Source organism: Chaetodon auriga, chromosome 1 (assembly GCF_051107435.1).
Source record: "Chaetodon auriga isolate fChaAug3 chromosome 1, fChaAug3.hap1, whole genome shotgun sequence".
Lineage (NCBI taxonomy): Eukaryota > Metazoa > Chordata > Actinopteri > Chaetodontiformes > Chaetodontidae > Chaetodon > Chaetodon auriga.
The window spans coordinates 31,550,324-31,575,154 of record NC_135074.1 but is presented as its reverse complement, the minus strand read 5'-3'; the positions used below and the strand labels follow the sequence as shown (position 1 = coordinate 31,575,154).

General features: G+C 46.2%; 1 protein-coding gene across 2 annotated transcripts in view; it reads left to right on the top strand.

Annotated features, from left to right (window-relative positions):
* LOC143323281 (multiple epidermal growth factor-like domains protein 11) overlaps positions 1–24,831 on the top strand; it is a 106,658-nt gene that overhangs the window by 52,045 nt on the left and 29,782 nt on the right. For both annotated transcript variants that reach the window (XM_076735084.1, XM_076735075.1), the window contains 5 exons: positions 17,356–17,602; positions 18,537–18,657; positions 19,459–19,595; positions 22,559–22,771; positions 22,862–23,036. In XM_076735084.1, the coding sequence (XP_076591199.1) occupies positions 17,356–17,602; positions 18,537–18,657; positions 19,459–19,595; positions 22,559–22,771; positions 22,862–23,036 (893 nt within the window). The remainder of the gene's footprint in view (positions 1–17,355; positions 17,603–18,536; positions 18,658–19,458; positions 19,596–22,558; positions 22,772–22,861; positions 23,037–24,831) is intronic.

The window sequence follows — 24,831 nt, the reverse complement described above, 5'->3', positions numbered from 1 at the left end:
TCACTGAGACTCACATCCATGCGTGTCAGTGGAGGGCTTCACTTCAGTTTGACGTTTAACCGCCCGAATCTAAACACCTGCACGCTCTTCACGACAGCAGAGCGCTTTAATGTGCACGTTTACACTCACATTGACACGACTGGCTGAAGTTCTGCTCTTCACAGTTCTCCTAATTCACTTTCCAGACTTGTGAGATGTGCAGAAACATCATTCTTGTAGGGGGACTGAGCAGGTTTTAGATTTAAAAGATGTGTTTTATTACCCAAGAAAATACAAAAGGAGAGAGAGGAAAAGTGCATTAAAACTCCAATAACTGAGGAGCAGTGAACTCAACATTGACAAATCATCACCTCTTCAGCAGATATGGTGAATCTAAATGAAAACAGTGGCTTATTGACACATCCAGCAGTTACACGGGAGCAGGTCCAGTGTTTCCTCTCCTTCAGCTCTGCTTCTGGTCTCCTCCAGCAGGGAGTATCTTCTGCTGAGCAGGAAGTGCACAGAAGGTTTTTAGAGCTTTTCCTCTGAAAGCGACGCTGTGAGATCGCGGGACTGAACCAACACAGCAAACAGATGAACAATCAGCCAAAAGTCACTGTGCCATTGTTCTTAAAAATGGGTCAAACTCACTATTTGGGTGTCTAAAATGAAACAATACTGAATGCAAAACACAATAAACTGAACTGCAACAGAACTGAACACCTTCTGTAAACTAAAGGCCAAACAGGAGAGTATGTGAAGTTTACCAGTGGACCAAACCATTATAACACGTGAGGGGAGGACAAAACTGAACGAACTGCAAACAAACACGAGACAGACAGTCAGCCAGCAGCTCAGTGTCCACTGTCACTATCAAAAACAAACCCAGAACTAGTGTTTGCTCCCCAAACCCCCCTCTGCTGTGGCACGTGTTGGTACAGTCCTGGCCCCAGCTCTAGGTATTTAACGCTGCGTTCACGTCACATGTGACGACGGTTAAAGTGTTAACGGCTTGTGTCATCAGGCACCTCGTGCAGGTTGTGTGCTTACAGAGTTGGTTGTGTGATGGTTAAAAACATAATGCACCAAGAAAATGACAACAATGAATTTGGGTTTAATTACTCTGAGCGATGGACTGCGCTTGATGTGAGGCGTTTGTGTCTGTCAGATACCGTAAATGGACCGCTAATGGACTGGATTCATGTCGCACTCAAAGCACTTCAACACACGCCACATTCACCCATTCACACCCATTCACACACACTGATGGCAGAAGCCGCCGTGCAGCGTGCCGACCTGCTCACCTCGGACGATGGACGAGCCGCTGCTCCTCCTCCTCCTCCTCCTCCTCCTCCTCCTCCTCCTCCTCCTCCTCCTCCTCAGGCCTCCTGAGCTGCAGCCGTCCAGATCTGGAGCTTTCAGAAAAGTCTTGAATGTTAAACTGTTGGAAATTCAGAAACTGATAATGAGGAAAAATCTGATGTGACTAAGAGCAAAATATATTAACACAACTTTAAAACTTCATTTAACAGAAACTAGTGTTTTAACTAAGTGTGTTTGCAACATCTACTGTAGCACATAATAAATAAAAAAAGCACCAGCCTCACAGGAAGGTGCAGTTATTCGTTTAAACAAGTGCAGCATTGTTTTTACTCATTAAGTTCCCTGAATTCCTCGTTCTCAAATGTTTGGTTGACTGTGCTGTGAACAATTCATCACCATGTCATGCACACAAAACATTTCACTCAGTGATCTTTGCTTTGTTCGAACGTTTGTTTGTTTGTCACAAAGCTGAGAAACTAAGCAGGAGGACGAAAATAGAGCTGAGGACAACGCAGCACCTGTGTGTCAGCGCCGAGGACGGGATAAATAGATTCATTAGACCTGTTATTCCTGAAGAAGAAAAGAAAAGCAATAGTGGTTTTAAGAGAAAATACGAGCCGGAGTTTCTCACTATGGGACCTTCCATTGTGACCCACTCAAAGCAGATTAATTACACCTGGCAGGTTAACAAGAAAACCAGAAAATTACACAAAACACTCCCTGAAAGTTAAGAGTGAGAGTGGACAACAATAACCTACGTCGATGAAGAAGACGACGAAGAAGACAATGTAGAGCTGTGCACAATGAGGTAAAGACATTAACTCGTCCCCTCAGGGGTTGACCCCGTACCTGCAGGTGTTTCATGTCCTGAAGATTAGAAATGCGTCTCTGCAAACGGGCATCTCCCCAGATGATTTATAAAACCATTAGTAAAGAAACCCACGATGGATAGTGATGCACTCACCGACCACAGGCCGACGTCCAACCCTCCGCTCATCACTGAGGTTCTTAAAGAGAAGAACATTCTGGAGGAGCCTCAGTCAGACTTCAGAACGAAGCACAGCTGAAACTGTTCTGACTGAAACACAATCCAACACAGTCATCACAGAAGGAGCAGCTGTAAAACAGTGATTTAATTTTTCTGAGCATCACAAACACCTCAAATCTGAACCACTGGGTCCAACAGGAAGTCCCTGACGAGCATGTCCTCAGCCCGCTCAGCCAGAGACCGACTCCGGAGCTCGTCACGGTGTTTTGATAGAGGAGAGCGTCAGTGTGGCTTTTCCAGGCTGACTTTGTCTTTCACTCACGTCATGAGGAGTGAGGCCATGTTCACAAAAACTGCAGCTCTTCATGTGACAGTGCAGTGAACTCCTCCTCATCCTCCTCCTCATCCTCCTCCTCATCCTCCTTCCATTTGCTCTCTTACTAAAATTAAATGTTCTCTGCTGATGCAGGAAATGATCAAGTGTTGGTTTGTGGACACATCAGTGCCAACATTAATGATAATACTCTGTGTTTCCTGCAGCTGCTTCACGATAAAAGCCACCCTGTGGCCCAGCACTGCGCTGCGTTTAATGTGAAGCATTAGCCGTAGGAAAACTCAGCACTGACGTGGCTGCAGAGAGCTGTGAGTAGACTGCGAGGCTTTTTAAATCGAGCTCTGAAATGTGTGACTTTGCTTCCTGGGAATCCTCCACCAGCAGCAGTCAGGCTGTGCTGTCGAGAGACGAAGATGCAGAATGGAATTACACTGAAAGGCTACTGCTAAAAAATGCCATCCATAGGTATGTAATAAAATTTGAAGGGGCTTTTGCCTCAGATCTGTGGAAATCAAACCACTGAATGGCGACTGTACCTCGTGTCCATCGTGGACTCACGTGTCAGAAATGAATGGCCTCCATCAGCAGCAGGCGCAGCTCGTCACATCAGCACGCCGGACGTCGGCCTACTTTTATGGGAGCTTGATGTTTGTGTTGTTCTGTGCTTCAGCTGCTCTGAGAACAGATTTGGAGAATACAGACTCCATCAGCAAACAAATTTCAGGCTGCTGTTTTCCCATCAAATCCACAGAGTCCTTCTCTTTCTGCCCCTGCACGCCATCAATCTTGTGTGTCTGGGAGTGAGGGGGGAAATGGACTGGCACCTCACCTCGGAAACCTTTTGATTACCCGTTTTCCTTCGAATGCCACGTGAGCCCACGCTGGACAAACCTGTCTCATGACAGACAACCCATTAAAGGAATATAACGACTTGCCCGCTCTGCCTTCCCTCTGCTCGCTCTCGACATTTCCCTCCCTCTCTCTCTACGCGCTCTGATTAATTTCCAAACAAACTTGTTTATCGTCCGCTGCCGCCTTTCAGCTGAAGTGACCGGCAGAATAGATCCTTTTCCTCCCCACACGACTGACTTCGCTTTGACTTTGAAAATGGCCAGGAATTATTCATCGACTGCCTTCCTCCACTTTACATTTGCTCAGAGAAGAGGAGCACAATCGCAGCCTCCCCAGTCTCTTTATTTCCTCATCCACTTCTCTCTCAGTCATTTTGCACTTCAAGCCGTCTTGACCTTTCTCAAAGGGGCTCGTGGTGCAGAGGAGGGAGCTGTGACCTCCGAGTGAGAGTGAAGGTTGGTCTGTTGATTCCTAAAGGATCCCCTAAAGCCAGCCTGCTCTCTAGGATGGCACACGGACTGACTCAGAGCACACTCTGGGTTTAGGATAAGATGATACCTCACTGATCTCTGATGGATGAAATGTCGTCCAGGACAAATACCACGAGGACGCAGCAAAGGGGAACAGCAAAAAAACGAGAATGTGCAAGAATATGAAATAAAACCTGTGGTCGAACATACCGTATTTACTCAAAAAGAGCAAAGAACAGCATTCATGAAGAGCATATTATTATTATTGTTATTTTAAATTAGGTAACAGTGTAATGTTACATTCTGAGCTAAATGCTAACATGCTAAATGCTACATTTTAAACAGGCGTCCCACAGTGCTGCCATAAAGTCATTATTCGGCTTTGCTGTCCCTGTGTGTGATTTTCGATCGCGTGTCGGCGTTCCAGAAGCAAAAGATGCGTAATGTGTGACACGGCAGCGTCAGTGTCATGTGACTCCGTCTCCCCTCGTTTACACAGACGGCGGTTCGGCTCTGTTACTTCCTCCGCTGAAGGTTTAACAGCTGATCAATGATGCCCCCCCTCCTCATTTGGTGTTTGCACATCTTATACTGAACAACAAAGCACAAACCAAACAGTCCAGCCTTGAACACACCGTGTAAAAGGGGCTAAAGACGTGCTAACGTGCTGATGTTACCACGTCCGCCATCGTAGTTTAGCATGTTAGCATGGTGACATTTGCTAATTAGCGGTAAACACAAAGTGCAGCTGAGGCTGCTGGGACACAGACAGCGGATCATCAATCACTCTGACGTGGTCTGTTAACGTCGGCTGTGCTGAAGCAGCTGCTCTGCGATCATGTTCACTGGCAGCTAAGCTAATGCTACAGATGTCTAAATACAGGCCACAGAGCTCATTTATAGATTTATTTTACAAATGTTAGATGACTAATGTCAAACAGTTTCCTGCTCTTTGCTACAAACCCATTGATGATTATCACCCGACTGCAGCTCACCTGCAAACTGTTTCAGTGTCTTTTGGCTCCGTGTTTTGGTTTTCCAGCCTTCAGATTTATTCTTCTGAGTCCAGCTGCTCTCTGGATCAGGCAGCAGTTTTCAGTGAAAAACACAAATGAAACCAGTGAACACAAACCAAACAGCACTAGCTGGTGAAAATAGTGAAGCATTTAGCAGCTAAAGAGACAGATATCAACCAGAAACAGAGCGCTAAAGGAAAGAGAATATACTGCTCTTACATTCTCCAGTATTGGTAATGTTGCTGTGTTGCTTGATTTACACCAATGAAAATGTTTTAGAACAAATACCAGCTTTATGAGTGCTTACCGCTTACTGTGGCCCTCCACGTCTAGTCCTGACTGTCTTCGCTCAGTTGACTGCAGACAGGAAATAAAGTCACTTCGTCAACGTCGGTTGGGTGACCAGGATGATATTTGACCTCTGACCTCAGCCAAATGGAGCCATCAGCTGTCTGATGTGCACCTCTCACCTCTTTATATTTGTCAGCGGGTCGGTGGGAGGACAGCCACCTGCCAGGAGCCATTAGACCTGAACTCAAATTCATGCCCAAGGTTTGCATAAAAGGAGATCATTAAAATGCAATTACCATAGAAGAAAGCAAGCCGGACCACGCCTGAACGAGTCCACCACACACAACCAACAGCAGCAAATGATCGAGCCAAAGGTTGCCCCATCTCATGCATCATTCCACAGCAACATTTTTGACGGCCGCTAATGACAGCAATTATTTAGTCTAAAAAACAAAACAATGCAAAAAGCGCAGGGCGTCGAAGTCAGTAAAGGCTCCCGAAATGACTGCAGGCCTGATACGTTTCGCCAGTGGTCTTAGAATGATCGCTCTCATTGATTAGCGCGGTGTTGACTTTCCCGTCTTATTATCTGGACATGAAAATGGCCTCATTAACAGGAAAGTCTGTGAGAACTCAATCACCTCGACGCACAAACAGATGCAGACGCACACGCAGTCGTTGAGTCATTCGGTGTCACAGTAAACCGACGCTTTATTCCAGGCCTGCGAGCAGCAAACTGTGTCATCCATCTGGCCTGTCCTCCATCACAGCCCCCCCCCATCGACCCACGTCCCATGCAGCCTGAACTATGCTGCCGCTAATTACAATTATTAATTGGAAATAGGAAATCAATGTCTCTGAATTAAACACAAGCGTGCGTGTTTGTATATGGGTCAGCCGTCTCCTAATAACTCAGCTCCGCTTGACATAGTTATCTACTGACAGGGTGTTTCAAAGTGCGAAAACCCAAGTGCGCCCCACACGCCGTTAGCGGCGCGCTCGAACATCCAGAGTTCTGTTCGCGGCGACTTTCATCAGTTTTGTTTTGGAGGTGAAAGTGGCTTACTACAGGAAACGCTCACCCCCACTGCTGCCAAAGTATTGTTTACTCATTTGTCAAGGGAGAGCACAGTGGCTGTCTGACAGTGTGCTGATGAAAATAGTTTTACTCATGCAAGCAGCGTGGCCTTGAATAAAGTGGTGCATTGCTGGGCAATACCCTGCAAATATAAATGTACTGTACTTCAGGTCCACGACTGCAGAGGCTCAGCTCGTCCGCGTCGTTGACCTTTCTCAATGAGCCTGTGGGGCAGTTCAGTTAGAGAGCCGTCTGTGTGTGATTTGCTGTGCCTTAAAGTAATCATTTCCAAGTTTTTCATCTAAATAAAACACATTTTTACCCCGCCAAAACAGTAATGAGTCAACCAATGCAGTGCATTGTTTTAAAGGCCTGACTTGGCTGCTCGGCTGTGAGGCGACTCTCTTTCCTCTGCTGCACAGCAACTTATCGCCTGTGTGTTTATGGAAGCAATAATAGCAATTTGTTTGGAACAAATATAAGAGAGCAGTATTTAATAATAGATTATATTGAGCCAGTGCCCGTGGTAAATGCAAAACACCAGAACTGTGACTGCTTATCACCGAAGGTGTTGTCAAAGTCACGAAATACAAGAATCTTCAGATTGTTTCTCTCTGCCTGTTCAGATGCCATTCAATTAAAAATGAATGAATTAAGCTAGAGGCTGTGTGTGTGTGTGTGTGTGTGTGTGTGTGTGTGTGTGTGTGTGTGTGTGTGTGTGTGTGTGTGTGCTGCCTGGATAGTTCATTGGCTTTTGCCCAGCAGATGCTTTGAAGGCGTTCATTGGCTGACAGCAGCATCGATCGGCAGCATCTCGACAGGGTGAAATCTTGAAGTCGAGCTTGATGACAGATGCAGAACGACTTCATAATCATTTATTCATCCCTGCAACGAGCCATTTAGTGGCCCTCGGTTCACAGAGTACGGGGCCTTCTCTCTGTCTGCATTACGCATGAAAGCCTCCGTGTTTGATATTACAGTGGACTGCATGTAGCTGCATGTGGCGCCCTGTTTGTGTGTCTTCATGCTTGTGTGTGTCTTTGGGGGATGTTTGGATGTGTAGGTGTTGTTTTTCTTAAAAAATAACTGTCTTAATGAAATGTGTAAATAATGGCTTTATTAATGCTTCCCCTGGTTCCTCCTCTGGTGCAGCAGAACTTGCTGACGTTACGTTTCCAAGAAGTTCCCTATCTGTTGTTTAAATAAATAATCTCTTTTAGCAGTCTGGTCTGTTTCAATAAAAATACAGTGCTTCTGTTCAATAATAATACAATAATAAATACTCACAGGCTTCCAGCTTCCTAATAAACCATCATGTCTGCAGTGATGAATGTTAGCACGTTGTTAATAAAGAGTTTTTACAGCAGTCCGTCTGGTCTGCAGCTGAAGGTGCTGTTCATTGGTTTTGGTCTGGATGCTGCTGCGCTTTTTTAGGACCCTGTCTGTCGAAATGATGTTTAAATCGGATTTCATTTTTTATCAGCACGATAAGGAAACGTTTCGAATGATCTGCAAAACGCTCACTGCGTACTTATTTTGCCTTTCCCGCTTCGGACGCAGCGATCACGGTTGTGGATGGATATTGAAGAAGCTCCTCTGGAGACACGATGCAGTCGTCTAAACTGCCTCCGCCCGCCTCTAAATGGGTCGTCAACAGTTCTTTGTGTGTTTTCACAGAGCTGCAGTCGTTCTACTTTAAATCTGTCCGTGTTTATCTGCTTGGAAGCTGCACTTGTTGCACCCACCCCTTCCTGTTTCCCTGTGCACGCCCCCGGTTTGTCCAGGTGGACACCGAGAAACCCAAATAAAACCAGTGACTCGAGTCAACCCGGAGAGCACAGAACGTGATCAGCAGGCCAGAGCCGAGACAAATGAGTGGGGCTGCTGCTCCATAGATCAACAGATGGCCCAGTGGCAGTCGGAGTGCTGCTGTTTTCACCCACTCAGCACAATCCCTCTGCCTCACTTATTGGCAGGGTATTCCCCCACTTCCTGTGTGATCGGGCTGCTCGTCCATCACCGTCTCGCGGTGCACATGCATCCACCTTACAGGGGAACCATTCTCTCATCACACTGGGGCTGAAGTCACCACATCGCAGACTTTGACTGTGGCCTGAATTGTGGTGTTTTTGCAGTGACTTCTGTCTGGAGGCCGTTAATCGAGGTGATGTCTGCGCTCTGCTTCTGGAGCCTGTGCGATCCAGACTTTGATTCCTCCAGTAAACACCCAAACTTTCTCATGTGAAATGTTCTCTGGTGGGTCTTTGGAAGTCAACAATCAATGCTGTCCTCTGAGCATTGTGTTTTTACTTGTCCACCAATTCAATTCTGATTCAATCAGCTGGAAAATGAAGCACAGTCAGGAGTCACACAAAAGCAGCTAATTCAATTGCAGATGCTTTTTCTGCTCTCGTGAATGGACACTTTTGAATGCAGGGCTTTATTTTTTTATTTCACGTAACCTTGTGGTCCACCCTGTGACTGTATTGACTGGTGGACACAAGCAGGTTTGATTAGATAAAACTTCTCATCATGCGGATGTCAGTGTGCAGGAGTGGGAAGAGCAGTTTTCAATATTAATTTAGTGCTGGAGAGGTTTCAGTTTTTCTCGTACTGGTTAGAAACTGCAGCTCAGTTCTCTGCTTTGTGTTTGTGGTCGAAGTTTAAGCAGAAGAGTTTGAGAAAAGCTGCCCATCCCTTGGAGTCTGACAGGAAGTCATTTATCCATCCCCTGCTCCAGTGTGGCTCCACCACGGACCACTGTGTTTGTACAGCCCAGCACTGGCTGCACTGGTCTGCACGCACGCATGTTTGAAACAGTGTAAATGTGGAGCAGGATGCTGCTGAGACCCGTCCTGAGGAGCATTTTCTGGATAAAGAAAAGTTTAGGAAAACAGATCTGTGTGCGCTGAAATGAGCACAGCCCAGAAATGCATATTGAAATGTTTCTGTTCAGGCCACATAGACACTTTTGTGAAAGCAAAACAACTCAAGCAACTGACTTCCGCCTGATAGTGACTAATGAAGGATTATTACATTTGCATAACTTTTGCCTGTGTCATGAAAAAGCAGTGCAGTGAAACCCTGAAGGTTTTTCTTTTTTTACGAATGGCTGGAAAGACAAGAGAAAACAGCATTTAAAGTAGGTGCAGCAGACGATTTAATGACGACATCAATCAGCCATGCACGGCGCGTGTGCAGACGTTACCTAGAGCGCTTCACAGGCCTCTGGAATACATATAATACAATCCAAAACAATGGCCAAGTAGGTGCATAATCACATCATGGACTTGAAATTAGAATTTTTGGGAGGGAAATGTATTTTCTCTAATAGACAAAGCTCTTGTAGTGTGGTCAGCACTTAACATATCTGTATAACCTTGTTATGCTGAATGGAAAAAGAACCACCAGTGTGAACCAGCTGCACCTTCTTCAAATATGCAGTAACATGTAATGCATTTATATGGAGAATCTAAAGGTGTGATCATTATCAGAGAGGTCTGAATGCACTTTAATGTTCAGATAACAGCAAAGTGATGAGCTGCTGCTTTGCATCTGAAAACTAGCCTCTCTAGATAAAAAGCACCTGATGGAGCTGCCTTGAACGTGACTCACTCTGTGCATGTAGCTGAGTTTCTGATGGGCTTTTATATGTGAACATGTGCATCACAAAGACCACAGACAGGGGAAATGTCTCCTTTATAACAGAGCGCGTTGATAAGAGGGAAGATCGAAACATGAAGCGATGCTCGAGCTCGAGAAGTCGCCTCCACTACGACCACGTTTGAGCCTGAAGGAGCACCGAGCGCTCACTGCAGATCTGCTGGATGGACCTGCAGCGCAGGTCATTTCCAGTGTAACCTCCAGTAAGCTGGTTCCAGTTCAGATCAGTCCCGCACAAACCAGTTCAGAGTAACCTCAGAGCTCAGCAGACATTCAGCCTGTTTGTCCTTCCTCCGTCTGTCCCACATGTGTGCAGGCCATGAGGTGATCTGACATTTAGCTTTATTCTTAATGTCAAAGTCAGTCTCACCACATGTCCAAATCTTTGGTCCCAGCTGAACTGTGGAGACGATCTGCACTGGTTAAAATACTCTAAGAGCAGCATAAACCAATTCAGCTCATCAGTGTGAACGACTGCTAAGCTGCATTAGTCCTCCTGTCTGTAACTCTGGTATTCACAGAATATTTTTTATTTATTTGAGTTTGACAGCAGGTTGACACGCTGCTTCACTGCCAGCTCGCTGCAGGAGGCCTTAACACTGGGCTCACACGTTGAAATCTGCATCAAATCGAAGAGGGAAAAGACAAGAAATGAGACAGAATTGATTGATTATCACAAAGAAGGCCTGTCAGAGTGAAGCGAGAGCCAATGTAAAGTGGGCTTTTTACCAAAAACAGTGATCACATGATATGAAATGCTGTTTAAAATATTTTAATCCAACCTAAAGTCATTTCAAGTTTCGCCTGAACGTTGAAGGATGACTTGATTTTGCTCTTCGCTCGAGTCCATCCATTTGTTTCCTGCCTCATGTCCGGGGTCAGTGGGCTAATCGTACTCCAGACGTGCCACTCGCTCGCCAGCAGAGCTTTTCTGCTCCTCCTGCTCCACCATCTCAAGGCGTTCCCAACCCAGACCAGACCAGAACCGTCCAGCGTCTTCTCTGTCCTCCTCGGGCTCTCCCACCAGGTGGACGTATGGAAAACCTCCAGGACGGATCCTGATCAGAGGCCTGAACCACCTCACTTTTCTCCTGTCAGTGTGGAGACGCAGTGGCTCTGCTGGGTGTCTGAGCTCTGTTGTTGTTCTTCTAATCCCACTTAGTGACGAGGATCCACCTGAAACATGGCGTGCCGTGCAAACACACCGGCAGGCAAAGGTGTGTTTAGCTTTTCTGAAAAGCCCCTCTTGAGGCAGGTGGAAAGCCGGCCGTCAGAATGCAGACGCAGTAATCATTGAAATAAGGAGCCGAAGAATGAGCTTTTAACCCCGATGACCTTCATCCACACATCTGGACAGTCGCTGGGCAAAGTGGAGCGCTCGTCACGTTGGTGGTCGTGGACAGTTACAGAAATCCGTCCAATCGGGAAATGCTTGTGTGTCGTTCTGGAGGGGCGTCACAAACGCGTGTCCTTCCATTTAGAGGACCTGTCGGCTTGTTTCTGGCTAAGCTTCAGACGAGAAGATCGATAGCGCTCTCGCGTCTGTCTGGAGGCAGCAGAGAAGCTGCTCAGGAGTGCAGGGCCCATGAACAAACCTCTCCTCTCCCTCTAATTGCACAAATTGTCGTCTTGGTGTATTTCTGAACTTCAGAGCGTCGGCCTGGTTGCTACCTGCTTCCAGCCTTATTGCTGCTGTATGTCTGGCAGTTAAAGTCATCAGACAATGTCTTTTACAGCAATTTGCACTGGAAAGAAATACAGACGGCGGTACGCTCGCGTCCGCCTTAATGCACATCATGTTGATCTGCAGGATGCCGGCAGACAGGCTGCGGTGGATATGAGTCATGATGTGTTCCTCTTGTTTCCTGTGTTTTTGACTCATTATAGAATCCTTTAGCTTGTGCATCAGGGACCATTTCAACGTCCTCTGAACATAAAACTCTGGACTTCCTCCCGTTGGACTCAGTTATACCATTTGATCGCTTCACTTTATTTTTTCTAAGTTTTTAATCACCTCCCTTTAGTTGTCTCTCCTCCTCTGTTGCTCTCGTTGCCTCTGATGTTGGATGCAGGTCAGTTCATGCAGATAGATGAAGTCAGGTTTCACACATTATAGTTCTGTCGGAGGAAAAATAAAGAACCTCGTGATGATTGAAGTTCTTGTTCTGCGTGGGAGGGACGTCTATGGATCTTCCAATTAGCTGCTGCATTAAAAAAGAAGTTTTAACCATCAATATTTCAGTGTTCTGTGTGTGTGTGTGTGTGTGTGTGTGTGTGTGTGTGTGAGAGAGAGTAAAGGCAGTAATGAACTTTATATTTGGAAGCTGCTCTAACAGCCGTCCTGTCGTGCAGCTGAGTCGAGCTGGTTGTCATTTATTAAGTTTCTGCTATAAAAATACATTAAATGATTCTCCATCAGTATCAATGAGTCAACATTCAGCTGCTCCTGCTCGAGATACTCTTCAGTACTGCCTTGTACAAACTTTTAGCTGAACTTTAAACATGCAGTAAAATCAACCAGTAAGAACATTAAATTTCTTTTGAATTTAGCTTTCAAAGGGAAATAATACTCTACTGAACTACCTACTGAACCTGCCAAGCTGTTTTCGAGGTTTCAAAACCTGGAGATTTACTGTCACTTTCAAGGTTTTACACTGAAAATGATGCAGACTGTACAGCTGCAGCCACCTGCTGTAAGTCCAGACGGACAGAAGATGAGATGAAGATAAGATGAAACCACACTGGAGAAATTCAGCAAGAATAAAAAAGAGACACAGAAAAAGAACAAAAGGAAACAATAAAAATCAACTGTATTTATGTACATTATATAAAAAAAGTATAAAAATACTGTTGTCTTGAGAAATTCAGATTCTCAATGGACACATTTTGAATTGCACATGAGTCAGATATGAATCATAAAACAGTGTTTTAATGTGCTGTTTGGTTGGTCGAGGTTCAAAATGTCTTCACGTCTCTCCCTCGCTTTTATTTTGAAGGACTTTGCTATCAAACCCCACATCTTACATTTTAAAGGTGTGTTAAATGACCTCTGGCCACTAGAGGGCAGGATGACAGCTTTCACCTCCACATCCAGCAGAAACAGTCAGATGACCTGAAGCTGATTCTCAGCAGGAACTCTTAACTCGAACGTTTCAGACATGATCTGTGCTCATAATGTTCACATCTTCCTTCACTATTGCTTAATGGACATGTTAAAAGTGTTTTTAGGGAGGATTTGTCCTTTAAATTATTTACATGCTTTTTTTTTTATTTGTCCGAAGTTTTATTCAGTTTTTTTTTCTGTTCTTAAAGAAATACTTTCACATTTCACATCATGTCTGTCAGTATGTGCAAGAGTGAAGCTGATGATTAGCTTAGCTTAGCTTAGCTTAGCTCAGCTCAGTATAAAAGACTGGGAAAAAGGACAGCGTGTTATTAGTGAGCTGTGGACATGTCCCCTCCACCTCTCGTCCTTACGCTAAGCTAATCGTCTCCTGGCACTAGCTTCATGCTTAATACAGACTCTTAATGTATAAGGGTGGTACGGTACGCTCGGTGGGAAAGCAAATAAGCGTATTCCCCCAAATTTCTGACGAATCCTTTAATCACGACCTGGCGTGTCTGCAGGAGAGCAGATCGAGACTCTGCCACGGGAACACAGAGCCAGATTCACTCTGTATCCAGGTGAGAGAAAAGAGTCACACCTCCTGAGAACGCTCAGATTTTATTATTGGCAAAGCGTGACTACATCATAGATGAGCCTAAAAATATTCCTTAAAGAGTTAGCCCTTGCCAAAGTATATCATGCAGCGCTTAATTTAGTGCAGAAAGTTCTGCTTAGTGCCAGCGAGCTACTCTTGATCAAAGTCATTAGTCACTTGATTTGGACTCTATGCTGCTGAATAATTGAGGCTGTGAGAGGATAAAGGATTTGACTATGCTGGCTCACTAGTTAAGAGAAATAAAGAGAACTGCCCTCTTTGAGGGAGCGACTGAAGGAGGAGAGAGATGGAGAGAGGGCAGGAGGAGCGGAGAGATGCATAGAAAACAGAAGGAGGCGAAGAGAGGAAATTAGAGAAAGATTGAAAAGGAGGGAGTGCGAGTCTGATTTAAGCTTTGTCTGCTCAGAGCTCTGTCAACCACTGCACTGATGAAACATTTAACACTTTAATATCTGTAAAGCCACCACCCACGTTTGGGGAGAAAGCTCCCCCAGTCTGGACTCCTCGGCCTCGCTTCGCCGCAGTTTTCGGGTTTTTCCTCTTCACTTGGGGCCATTCATCCACAGCTCTTGGCACTCAGACTCTGGGTTCTTTACTTCCCTTCTGGGGAGTGCGGTTCACCCCATGAGCATATATCAAAAAGATAATAGTGCTTTGATTTATGTTATCTGATGTAATATACAATAAAATGGTCCGTCTTTTGCACTTGTTTTCATTTAAAGTCTGTGGCTTCTGATTTATACCAGCTATTCATCTACTCACAGACCTGTGATGTATTTTGTGAATACAGATGCTGAGGATCCACTCGTCTGTGCATATAAAGGAAGGAGACACGTCAAGGAAAGCTTTCCTTATCCAGAATGTTCCACCCACGTGGTGAGCAGAGAGTAAAACAGATGGAAATAAGTGCGCCCGCTGATATGTAGATTTCATTTCTGTAAATAAGGGTCCATTAGAGTAGAGCCCAAACAGAAACCCCTCATCCATCGCCTCGTGGTCCTTCCGCTTTATTCAGCAGAATACGGCGATGCAGCTGCTGAGAGAATTAAAATGCTAAATGCTGAATTTTCTGCTGTTTCAGCCTGATGGTGCTTGTGTGGAGGAAGCTGCATCCATCACGCTCCATGACTCCGCTGCAGGCTGACGTTTGTGGCCTTTGTTGTGAGCTGTTATCATGTCACATCAGGATAAATGTGGAGCAGTATGTTGGCGTTAATGCGCTCCTGAGAGTCGGCCGCTCTCAGGTGCGTCCTGCCCAAAGGCCTCGCCGTGCTTCGGATGAACTGGACGACGTGTTGGGGGGGGGGGGGGGGGGCATCGTAATCAGTTCAGTATGTGAGAACATGAGAAATTCAAGATGTGTCAGGGTTGAAGATTGACAGAGACGTGCTGACCAATCACTGCATGACGTGGGTGTGAGCGTCACATCGTCGGTGTCAGACAGTCGAAACTGGAAACTGTGGTTTGAGCGTACTGATGCCTTTACATGTAGTTCAGTACATGTAGTACTTCAGTACCCAGTTCACCTGAACGTCTGCGGCATACTTCACCTCGATGCACCACCTGAACCGAACCGAAGCATCTCGTCCAGCAGAGACAGCTCGGTTCTCTCTAACCTCGCGCTGAAGCTGCTGTAACGCGATCGGTTTCATCTCTTCTGGCCTTCAAGTCACGTTGGAAATATAATACTACAGCACATTTGAAGAAGCCAGCAAAGTGGATACGTCTGAGAAACTGGAAATGTGGGAATTTTATATTAAAATCCTTCTTATTTTAGGTCAAATGTATGAAACGGAATAATTAATTACTTTTCTCAGGGGCTAATTAGTGTAGTAATTGCTGTAAAAAGAGTAAAATCTGTTTTTTTTTCCACCACCAGCAGCCAAACATCAGCAGCAGGATTCCTGCTGCAGCTGCACTCAGACTGTGGATTTCTCTCCTCCAAAGCATCAGATTAGCTGAAACGTAGAAGCTCCTCCTAAAGCCTGTTTCTGTGCTTTGTGTATGTGGGCTTATATTTTTAAAATCACTCTATAAATACAGCTGACTTGGCTTGCCTGCTCTTAGGTATCTCTCAGTCTGAGCAGATCTCAGACCAGCTGGGTCGGTAAACACCGTGTGCTGTATGTTTGGTCTTTATGAGAAGTTCAGAGCAGAACTTTTCAGCCGTCGCCTCTCGTTGACATTTCAGGCCGACAGCGTGCAGAGTTATCACATCTGTTCCCTTCGGGGAGGCGTTCAAGGTGCCTCAGCGTAGGTGAAACTGCTGTAAAATTAATTTATTTCTGCCAGTATTCATAACGACTGGGACCTACTATATATTTTCTTGTGACAGCAAAGGATATCTGTACACTGGACTGTCTGTTGTCTAATGTGTTCGTCCGCAGCTGTTAAAGAGGAAAGGCTCCAAACAGCTGAAATATTCTGCTGAACAAATGAGCCAAAACTGGAATAACCGTTAATTATGGATGGAATATGGACTTAAATATGGATTTAAGTTTATCTCAAAGGCCTGAAAAAGTGGGCGAGATGGGCTGTTTAATTAAAGAGCATTCAGACTTTCCCGGTTTAGCTCAGCTGACCTTTATTTCTGTAGCATCTGTCAGCTAACGTGCAGCTCAGAGCGACGACAAGACGTCAGAATCACGACACCAAAACCATAAACTGTTAAAAATAGATAAAGTCAGGACAACAAAACAAACAACAGATAAAAAGTGTAAAGAACAATGATTAAGACTTAAACCTAAAGCAGCACATGACTGGAGGCTTCAGTGACATCTGGTGGTGAGGCTGCAGATTGCGAGCGACCATGAAACTCAGCGTTTGGTTTGTCCTTTCAGGGCTGCTGTAGAAACATGGTGGACCCTGCCATTGGCTTAGCCTGATATTTTTGCCTACCTCTAACCAATCATAACTCCTCATGCCCAATGCTGTCCGAGCATTAGCCAATCAGAGGCAGAGTAGGCCGCTCCACCTGCAGGTAGTACAGCTGGTTAACAGGTGACCGTACGCTAATGAACGATGGGCTTCTGGATCTTCTTCTGTGGTCTCTGTCGGCGGTTTGTTGGTTGTTTGGTGTCGGCGATGATCTGAAGTTTGTCTTCACTTTATTATTGGACGTTTATATTCATGATGTCGTCACAAACATTTCATTCTTTCACTGTTCATTTATTGTTTGTTTCTTTTAACAGCAACAACTTACAAGACTTTTCCTCTAAACACAGCTCCTCTCCTCCTCCTCCACCACCTCCTCTTCTTTTCACTTCTCTTTCCTCTTCTCCTTTTCTTCTCTAAACCTCTCTTGTGTCCTCTCCTCTCTTCTCCTCTTCTCTCCTCTTCTCTTCTTTTCTCTTCTCATTTCCTCTTCTCTTGTCTTGTGTTCTCTCCTCTCCTCTCCTCCTCTCCCCTCCTCTTCTCCTCTTCTCCTCTTCTCTCCTCCTCTCTCCTCCTCTTCTCCTGTCTTGTGTTCTCTCCTCTCCTCTTCCTCTTCAGTCACTTTCCGTTCATCTTCATTCTTGATGTTCATTAATCTTCTTTTAGTCACCTGTTGGTCTGAGGCCTCGTGACCCCTGCACGTAGCTCAGTTTTGAACCACATGTTGACCCTGACGCTAACCCTTGTGGCCTCCTCTCCGTCCAGGCTGTGAGAGTGACTTCTGGGGGCCCCACTGCAGTAACCGATGCCAGTGCCGGAACGGGGCCAAATGCAACCCCATCACCGGGGCCTGCGTCTGCACCGACGGCTACCAGGGCTGGCGCTGCGAGGAGCCCTGCGACCCCGGCCTCTACGGCAAGGACTGCCTGCTGGAGTGCCAGTGCCTCAACGGCGCCACCTGCCACCATCAGACCGGCGAGTGCCTCTGCGCCCCCGGATACACCGGAGCCTTGTGAGTTCAACTCCAGAACCTTCTCGTGACAAAGATTTCCAAAACCAAAGCAGCGAAGTTGAACTCCAGCCTCTTCATGTAACAGCTCACCTGTGTGCGACTGCTGCTAAAGGTTACCTGAGACTGACGTTCTAACATTAACAACATAAATTCTACATTAGCAGCTTTTATTGAAAATATAATAGTTTCATTTCTGTTCAACAGAAAGTTTCTAATGTGTTAGTAATGAACTAAAATCCAATAATATGCTAATTATCACAACAACAGGAAAGAGCATATAAAGAAACCTGTTCACGTCACAGTTTTTCTGCTTTGTTCCAGTTTGAAAAACAACAAATCCTCTGAAACCTGTTGTGTTGTCAGAGCTCCTCGTACAATCAACCAAATGACACAGTGGAGTCTGAAAACACTCAGAACCAAAAACAAGCGTCTCTGTGGACGCTGTGTCGAATCACAGTGGACCTTTATTTCAAACTGAAGCTGAAATGGACAAAATATTTTAGGCCGTGTGATTAATTTGCTTTTCATTTTAATCACAGTCAGGACTGTAATGGGGGGGGGGGGGGGGGGGGCTCTCCTTCCTCTCTATTCTTTAAGCAAACACCAGGTAAGCAGCCAGGTGTGTCCCTCAGAAGTCACATGCTGCATTGTCTTTTTGTCCTCCTCGCTTTTATCATTCAGGTCTCTAAATAAATTCTCACTGACTTTTGACCTCTGCCTGTCCAGACACAGTGTTCCAGAGTTGATGAAGGTGCCAATAAGCTCATTTCAGTCCCTCCTTGTGCTCAGAGGTCTGAGCTGCTGAGCTGCTGCAGCCCTGAGTTTGGTCTCACAGGCTACAGACAGGCTTCCCGCCTTACTGCTGGAACATTCATCGTTCATTTCACGTCGTATCTGAACACAAACGTCCGTCTCTTCTGTCTTTTCCCTCCAGCTGCGAGGAGCCTTGTCCTCCAGGTAAACACGGCGCTCTGTGTGAACAGCGCTGTCCCTGTCAGAACGGAGGAACCTGCCATCACGTGACCGGAGAGTGCTCCTGTCCCGCCGGCTGGGTGGTACGACAACAAACCTGAGACCGCTGTGTGTGTGTTTGAAGCTGAGATTTGATGTCACAGTTTGTTAAGGTCAAGACGATGCATTCATAGGCTGGACAAGCCTCATCGATGGCTCTTTGCATCATCAGGGGAAAACATTTACATCAGGAAGTAGAAGCAGTTCAGTGAGCACGCTGTAACAAAAACAACATTTCTACTGTTAAATTTAACAAACACCAAGCAGCAGAAAGAGTCAGGATGAGCATCGAACCTTGATGTGACCGAGGTGTCAAAGCTGGCTCCTTCTTCTTCTTCTTCATCATCATCATCATTTGGACATTTTAGACTCTTTCAGGTAAACGTCCAGAAAGTCATCTTCCTCACACGAAGGTATTGATCGACTGTGACGGCAGCTGCAGAGTGTTGCTGTTAGTGTGATTGGACTCAGCATCAGTCTCACTGATGCTGGTTTAACATCAGATTTTGGGTTTTATTCTCTATGAGCTGCTTTCTCTGCTTTAAAAGTTACTTAAAAAAACTCAAGATCAGCAGCAGCAGCAACATCAGGGGTTTGTGTCACAGCCAGCGTGCTCAGATCGTGAAGGATGATTAATAATTAGGGATAAAACATATTTATTTTAGCAGTTTTACCTTTAGCAGAATAAAAAGTGATTCATATTATATCACATTTCAGCATTTTGAAGACACTGCTGTGACTCAGTTTCACTCATGTATTGAACGTGCGGTCACACATTGACACCTGAAACGGCCTCATGTTTGACGTGCACGTGAAGGTGACGGTCATGTGATCTTCCTCCTCAGGGTCCCGTCTGCGCTCAGCCGTGTCAGTTCGGATCGTTCGGCATCAACTGCTCGCAGGAGTGCACGTGTCGCAACGGAGGCCTGTGCGACCACATCAGCGGTCAGTGCCAGTGCACCGCCGGCTACATCGGAGAGAGGTACGGCGGCAAGGCGCGACCACGAGAGCGTGTGAAGCTTTACCGGGAAGATAATGTAACGAGCAGCGAATACAGCAGCTGAACTCACAGAAACAACGAGGCCGTACAGCCGCTGCCAGTGTCAGCGCGAGAGAGCAGGTTCTGTTTATACATGAGCTTACTGAGTTCACAGTATGGATCATTTTGGGGGATTTGCATTAAAATGAATGTCTCTCGTCATCAGTACACAGTGCTGCCTTTCCATCAGTGTTGGCCATCAGGTATTCATGTGATTAGACGAGATAAATATTTAATATAAAACATTAGAATCACCTTTTCAACATACAGTGTTTGACTTCAAAGGGTAAAAAATCCAAATCTAAATGAATATTAAACCATAAAGAACATCTCAAATTCTGCTCGTTCAGTCTCATGTTTTAAAACCTTCCCAGATCACCTTAGATTGAATTTGAAGTGTATTTATACATCAAATCCTTTTAGGATTTTTAGGACTCATCCATGAATTCATCCAGTCAAAGTGACTGTGGGTTAAAGGGTCTCTGCAGCTCGTTAGCTCGCGTGTCGTCGAAGCTAACGGTGCGACCTCACAGTGGAAGGTGAGTTACTCCCTCGTTCCACCTCATGGAGAGGGCGGTGTGGGTGGAGCCCAGCGGTCCTCCACCTCTCTGTGTCACCGCAGGTCTTCACAGAGTCATGTGATCAAATCAGATCGCTCCATGGTTCATTTCACTCCACCTCTCCAGTGGTACATCTCCTCAGGTACTGTGCTTTGAGGTACTTGTACTTCACTAATCTAATCACATTTTCTGCTACTTTGTACTTCTACTCCACTTTTCATTTCACAGACAAATATTTTTTCTCCACTTTTTAGAGCTTTTATGAGCTTTTTTTTCAATATTCGGATCCTAAACAACAACAGAAAACAAAATGAAACAAACTAAACAATCATGACGTCTTATTGTAGATTAAAGTGGCCAGCAGTAAATATACATCATTAAAGTGATGATGAGTATTTAAGATCTTCCTCCATCACTGCACTCTTCTCTCTCTAATCAGTCAAATAAACGAGTTGTTCACAGGCTTCAAACAGACGGAGGAGTTTGGGAGTCGGTGCTGTTGACTGTTGACTTCCCTCTTTTTTTGTCTCCTTTCACCCAAAGTGGGAGATTTTAACGAAGAGCCGTTTGAAACAGTCTTCTCCTTTATTTCCTCCATCATCGCTGACACTGTCGATTAGTCTAAAAAGACTTTCTCCACCTCCGCCTCCCTCCGGTCAGCTCCATCTCTCTCCTCCTTCCTCTCCTCCTCCATCGTTCCTCTCAATTGAGCCAAATTACGTCCATTCATTTAGGCCTCCGACAGGTGAATTAGCCAACATGGAATAATTCCTGGACCAAGTTCTCCTCCACCCGTCCGCGTCCTAATGGAATTAGCCGAGATAAGAGTCCCGAGGAAGTCGGCGTGATTTAAACGTGACACAAAACAGAAATCCTCACTGAGCCATTTTAATTGAGTGATTTGTCTATTTCTTAATGGTTTCAACCGGCGGACGTGTTGAGAATGATGCAGAGACGTCAGCCTGACTCTGGCTTTAACTTCGCTTAAACAGATTTCCGTTCACTTCGCTGCTCGTTAGAGAGACGTCTCAGGGTCACGTGACGCCCGTTGACCTGACGGAGGTGGAGGTGTGATGGTGGAGCGCATGGTGGGTTTATTGTCGGTGTGCAGACGACAATCATTCACTGCTCTCTGGATCATAGACGAGTCTTTAAAGGGTCATTCTGCACGTTGAGCACATCCAGGTGTGTCTTTGGTTTGTTAGCATGTTAGCTGCTCTGTGTCAGAGTCAGCAGGTGTTCATGAGGGTTGAATAGGTCTAGATACGAGCGTGTAAACTTAGCATTTCTTTTCTTTCTGTTTAATTTTACTTTATTTTCTCACTGTGCTGAAATACAAATTTGAGGTACTTGTACTTGAAAATTTCCACCTTAAAAACTTTGACAGGAACACTTTACTGCTACAGGAGTACTTTTACTTTAAGTACTTTAAGCATAGTTTTCAGATTATTAAATACTTTTACTTAAGCTGAAATTTAAAGTTTGTGTCCTTGGTGCTTCCTTCTGAATGGGCTGCTCTGTGTGACCCTTTCCTGTCATTCATCCATTCACACATCACCGCATCATCGAGAGTAATTGAGGTTCGTTAGTGGACGACCTGCTTTACCAGCTAAACCACAGCAGCCTTATTATTCCAAAGAATAATTTCTCAATCAGCCGAGTTTTCCTCAGCTGAAAGCTTGAAATGAGGCAGAATTAATGGCAGAGGATGTTAGTGGTGAGAAGCGCTCTGAAATGATGAAGGCCTGTTCAAACAGACGCCGTAAAGCTAACTGTTCGACATTATTTACACACCTCAGAGGTCTTCATGGTCAGGCTGCAACAACCCGAACAAGTTCTCAGAGTGGAATGAAAGCTAGTCAGAAAACTGTTGGACAATAATTCATTCAAGCAGGAAGAAGCTCACAGGAACCTTCAGGAGGTCTCCTGGCAGTGACCTTCAGGAGGTCTCCTGGCGGTGACCTTCAGGAGGTCTCCTGGCAGTGACCTTCAGGAGGTCTCCTGGCGGTGACCTTCAGGAGGCCTCCTGGCGGTGACCTTCAGGAGGCCTCCTGGCGGTGATCTTCAGGAGGCCTCCTGGCGGTGACCTTCAGGAGGTCTCCTGGCGGTGATCTTCAGGAGGTCTCCTGGCGGTGACCTTCAGGAGGCCTCCTGGCGGTTCCTGTGAGTTTCAGGGCTGCAGCAGTGGACGTACAGGAACACGGGTTTAAAAGCACCGTACCTGAGGTTACCCTGTGTTTCTCTGCTGGTGCGTATGTGAGGGACGACCTCGCTCGATCACATTTAGACAGACGGTTTTCCTCAAGCTTCACGCCTCTTCTCCTTCATTCTCTTCATTCTACCCAGATGCCAGGACGAATGCCCGGTGGGCACCTACGGGCCGCAGTGTGCCCACAAGTGTGACTGCCAGAACGGGGCCAAGTGCTACCACATCAACGGGGCCTGCCTGTGCAACGAGGGCTTCAAGGGCCCCAGCTGCCAGGACCGCTTCTGTCCCACGGGCCTCTACGGACTCATCTGTGACAAATACTGTCCCTGCAAAGCCGCAAACACTCTCAGGTGCAGCGCAGTATGAACAGGACAGGGCTGTGTTTGAATCAGCCTCTTCTGCTGTTTGTGCACTCACTCTGCTCTCTGTCACCCTCTCAGCTGCCACCCTCTGTCAGGTGAGTGCACCTGTGCAGCAGGATGGGCGGGGCTTTACTGTAACGAGACCTGTCCGGCGGGTTACTACGGCGAGGGCTGCAGAGAGCTGTGCGCCTGCGCCAACGGGGCCGACTGTGACGGCGTCACCGGAGCCTGCATGTGCGCTCCAGGCTACATCGTAAGTACAGAGACACACCTGCCCTGAGGTGAGTCCAGGACGACCTTCACACCTGATGGTGAAGAGTTCACTCAGTCCAGAGCAGCGTAAATGAGAAGTTAATCATCGAGTGTGCTTCAGCAGCTGGCTGACATCACTGAGTGTTTTTAAGAAAAGATGAGAAAATAAATGTAATATTCTGTTTGACTGGCTGATTACGAAGCACAGCTTCAGTCTTATCGTGTCGTGTGAATCTGAACAGCTCCACTGATTCAAAATGTCAGTTTCAAAGCGAAAATGCCGACAAAAGAATCCACAAACGCCGATGTGACGGAGAGACGACTCAGGGCCGAAGCAGCTGTTGATCACTCAGATGAAAGCTTTGCTGAACGATCCCGATCGCCGCGCTGATCCAGATCATCGGCGGCGTGAGATTTCCTGTGAACGCCGCACGTCCTCTCTCTGTGCACTCAGTGCAAACAGAACAATGAGAACACAAAGCCTCGCGGGCTGTTTCAAGGACATGCGTTCATGAAAACAATGAGTTTCTATGGAGGACGTGTCTCCTTTGAATGACGGCTGCTGACAGCGCGTCCTCTGGATCGTCCACACTAACTTGGACTTTGTCTCTGCGAACAAACGCGATGAATCTGTTCTATTGATACGAGCAGACACACAGAGTCCGCCTCCACCTCCGCCAGCGCCAACTGCATCCTGCAAACAAACACAACCAGGCGCCGCAGGTCGCTGCTGTTCAGCAGCTGTAATCACATCAAGGTACTGAGGCACCAGTGAAAAGAGCTGAGTCTGAGCTACACTGAAAACCACTGGATCCTACACTTCCCATGATGCATCTGACATCTTTCAGGAGGCTCCATGCAGCTCAGATTGACTCCTTTGTAATTGATTACTGACAGGAACAGTCTGATTCCTGCTGTATCAGATTATGCTTTTTGCTTTCTAACTATGACAGGATGGTACACCTGTGCGAGGGGTCGCAGGTGGACACAGAGCAGCTCAGGTTTAAAGCCGCACAGGTTTGAAGCTGCTGCTGTCGACGGTGTTCAGAGCTCAAACGACTTTTCTCTACTTTTAAGAGAAGCACGAGGCGGCGCAGAGCAGGAGACCTTCTGTAATGAATCAACACAGGAGATAACGTCCAGTTCCTCTGCATCGCCCAAACTTTACGGCCGCACTGAAGCAGCTGTAGGTATTTAGCTAATGTAGCCAGAAGCTTCAGTAAATATAAAACAAAGTACTTCATAAATCTTTTCTATTCCCAAGTACATTAAGACAATGTTCAAACAGAGAAATATGCTGTTCTGTCTCCACCACCAACCTCCTCCACTCCTCCAAGCCTCTTAATAAACAGTGAAGCTAAACGTTCGTGTGGAAGAGTCACCCTGAAGTCCGCCTGAACTCGACCATCCGGAGCTGAAACACGTACTCGTTCTTTCCAGCCAACGTGTGCAGACGGTGTGTGCCGCCGCAGGTGCAGAACATTTATCAGCTGCTGTTGACTGCAGCTCGAGTCGTGGAGTTACGTGGTTTCTAATGAAAGGCCGCTGCAGGTGCACGGCGCGTGATATAGGTCAACATGTAGAGTGTGTGGATGTCAGCAGTAATGAGAGAGCAGCTTAGAGCGAACTCAACGCTCCGCGGCCAACAAGGGTTTTAAAGATGGAGAAACAGACTGAACAGCTGAGCTTATGATCCTTCAGGGTCAGGAGGCTGGACGTGAGGACTGGACCAGCGGACCAACGGGGCAGTGACAGAAACGCAGATTTGATGGCTCGGATGTTTCCAGAAGGTGGAC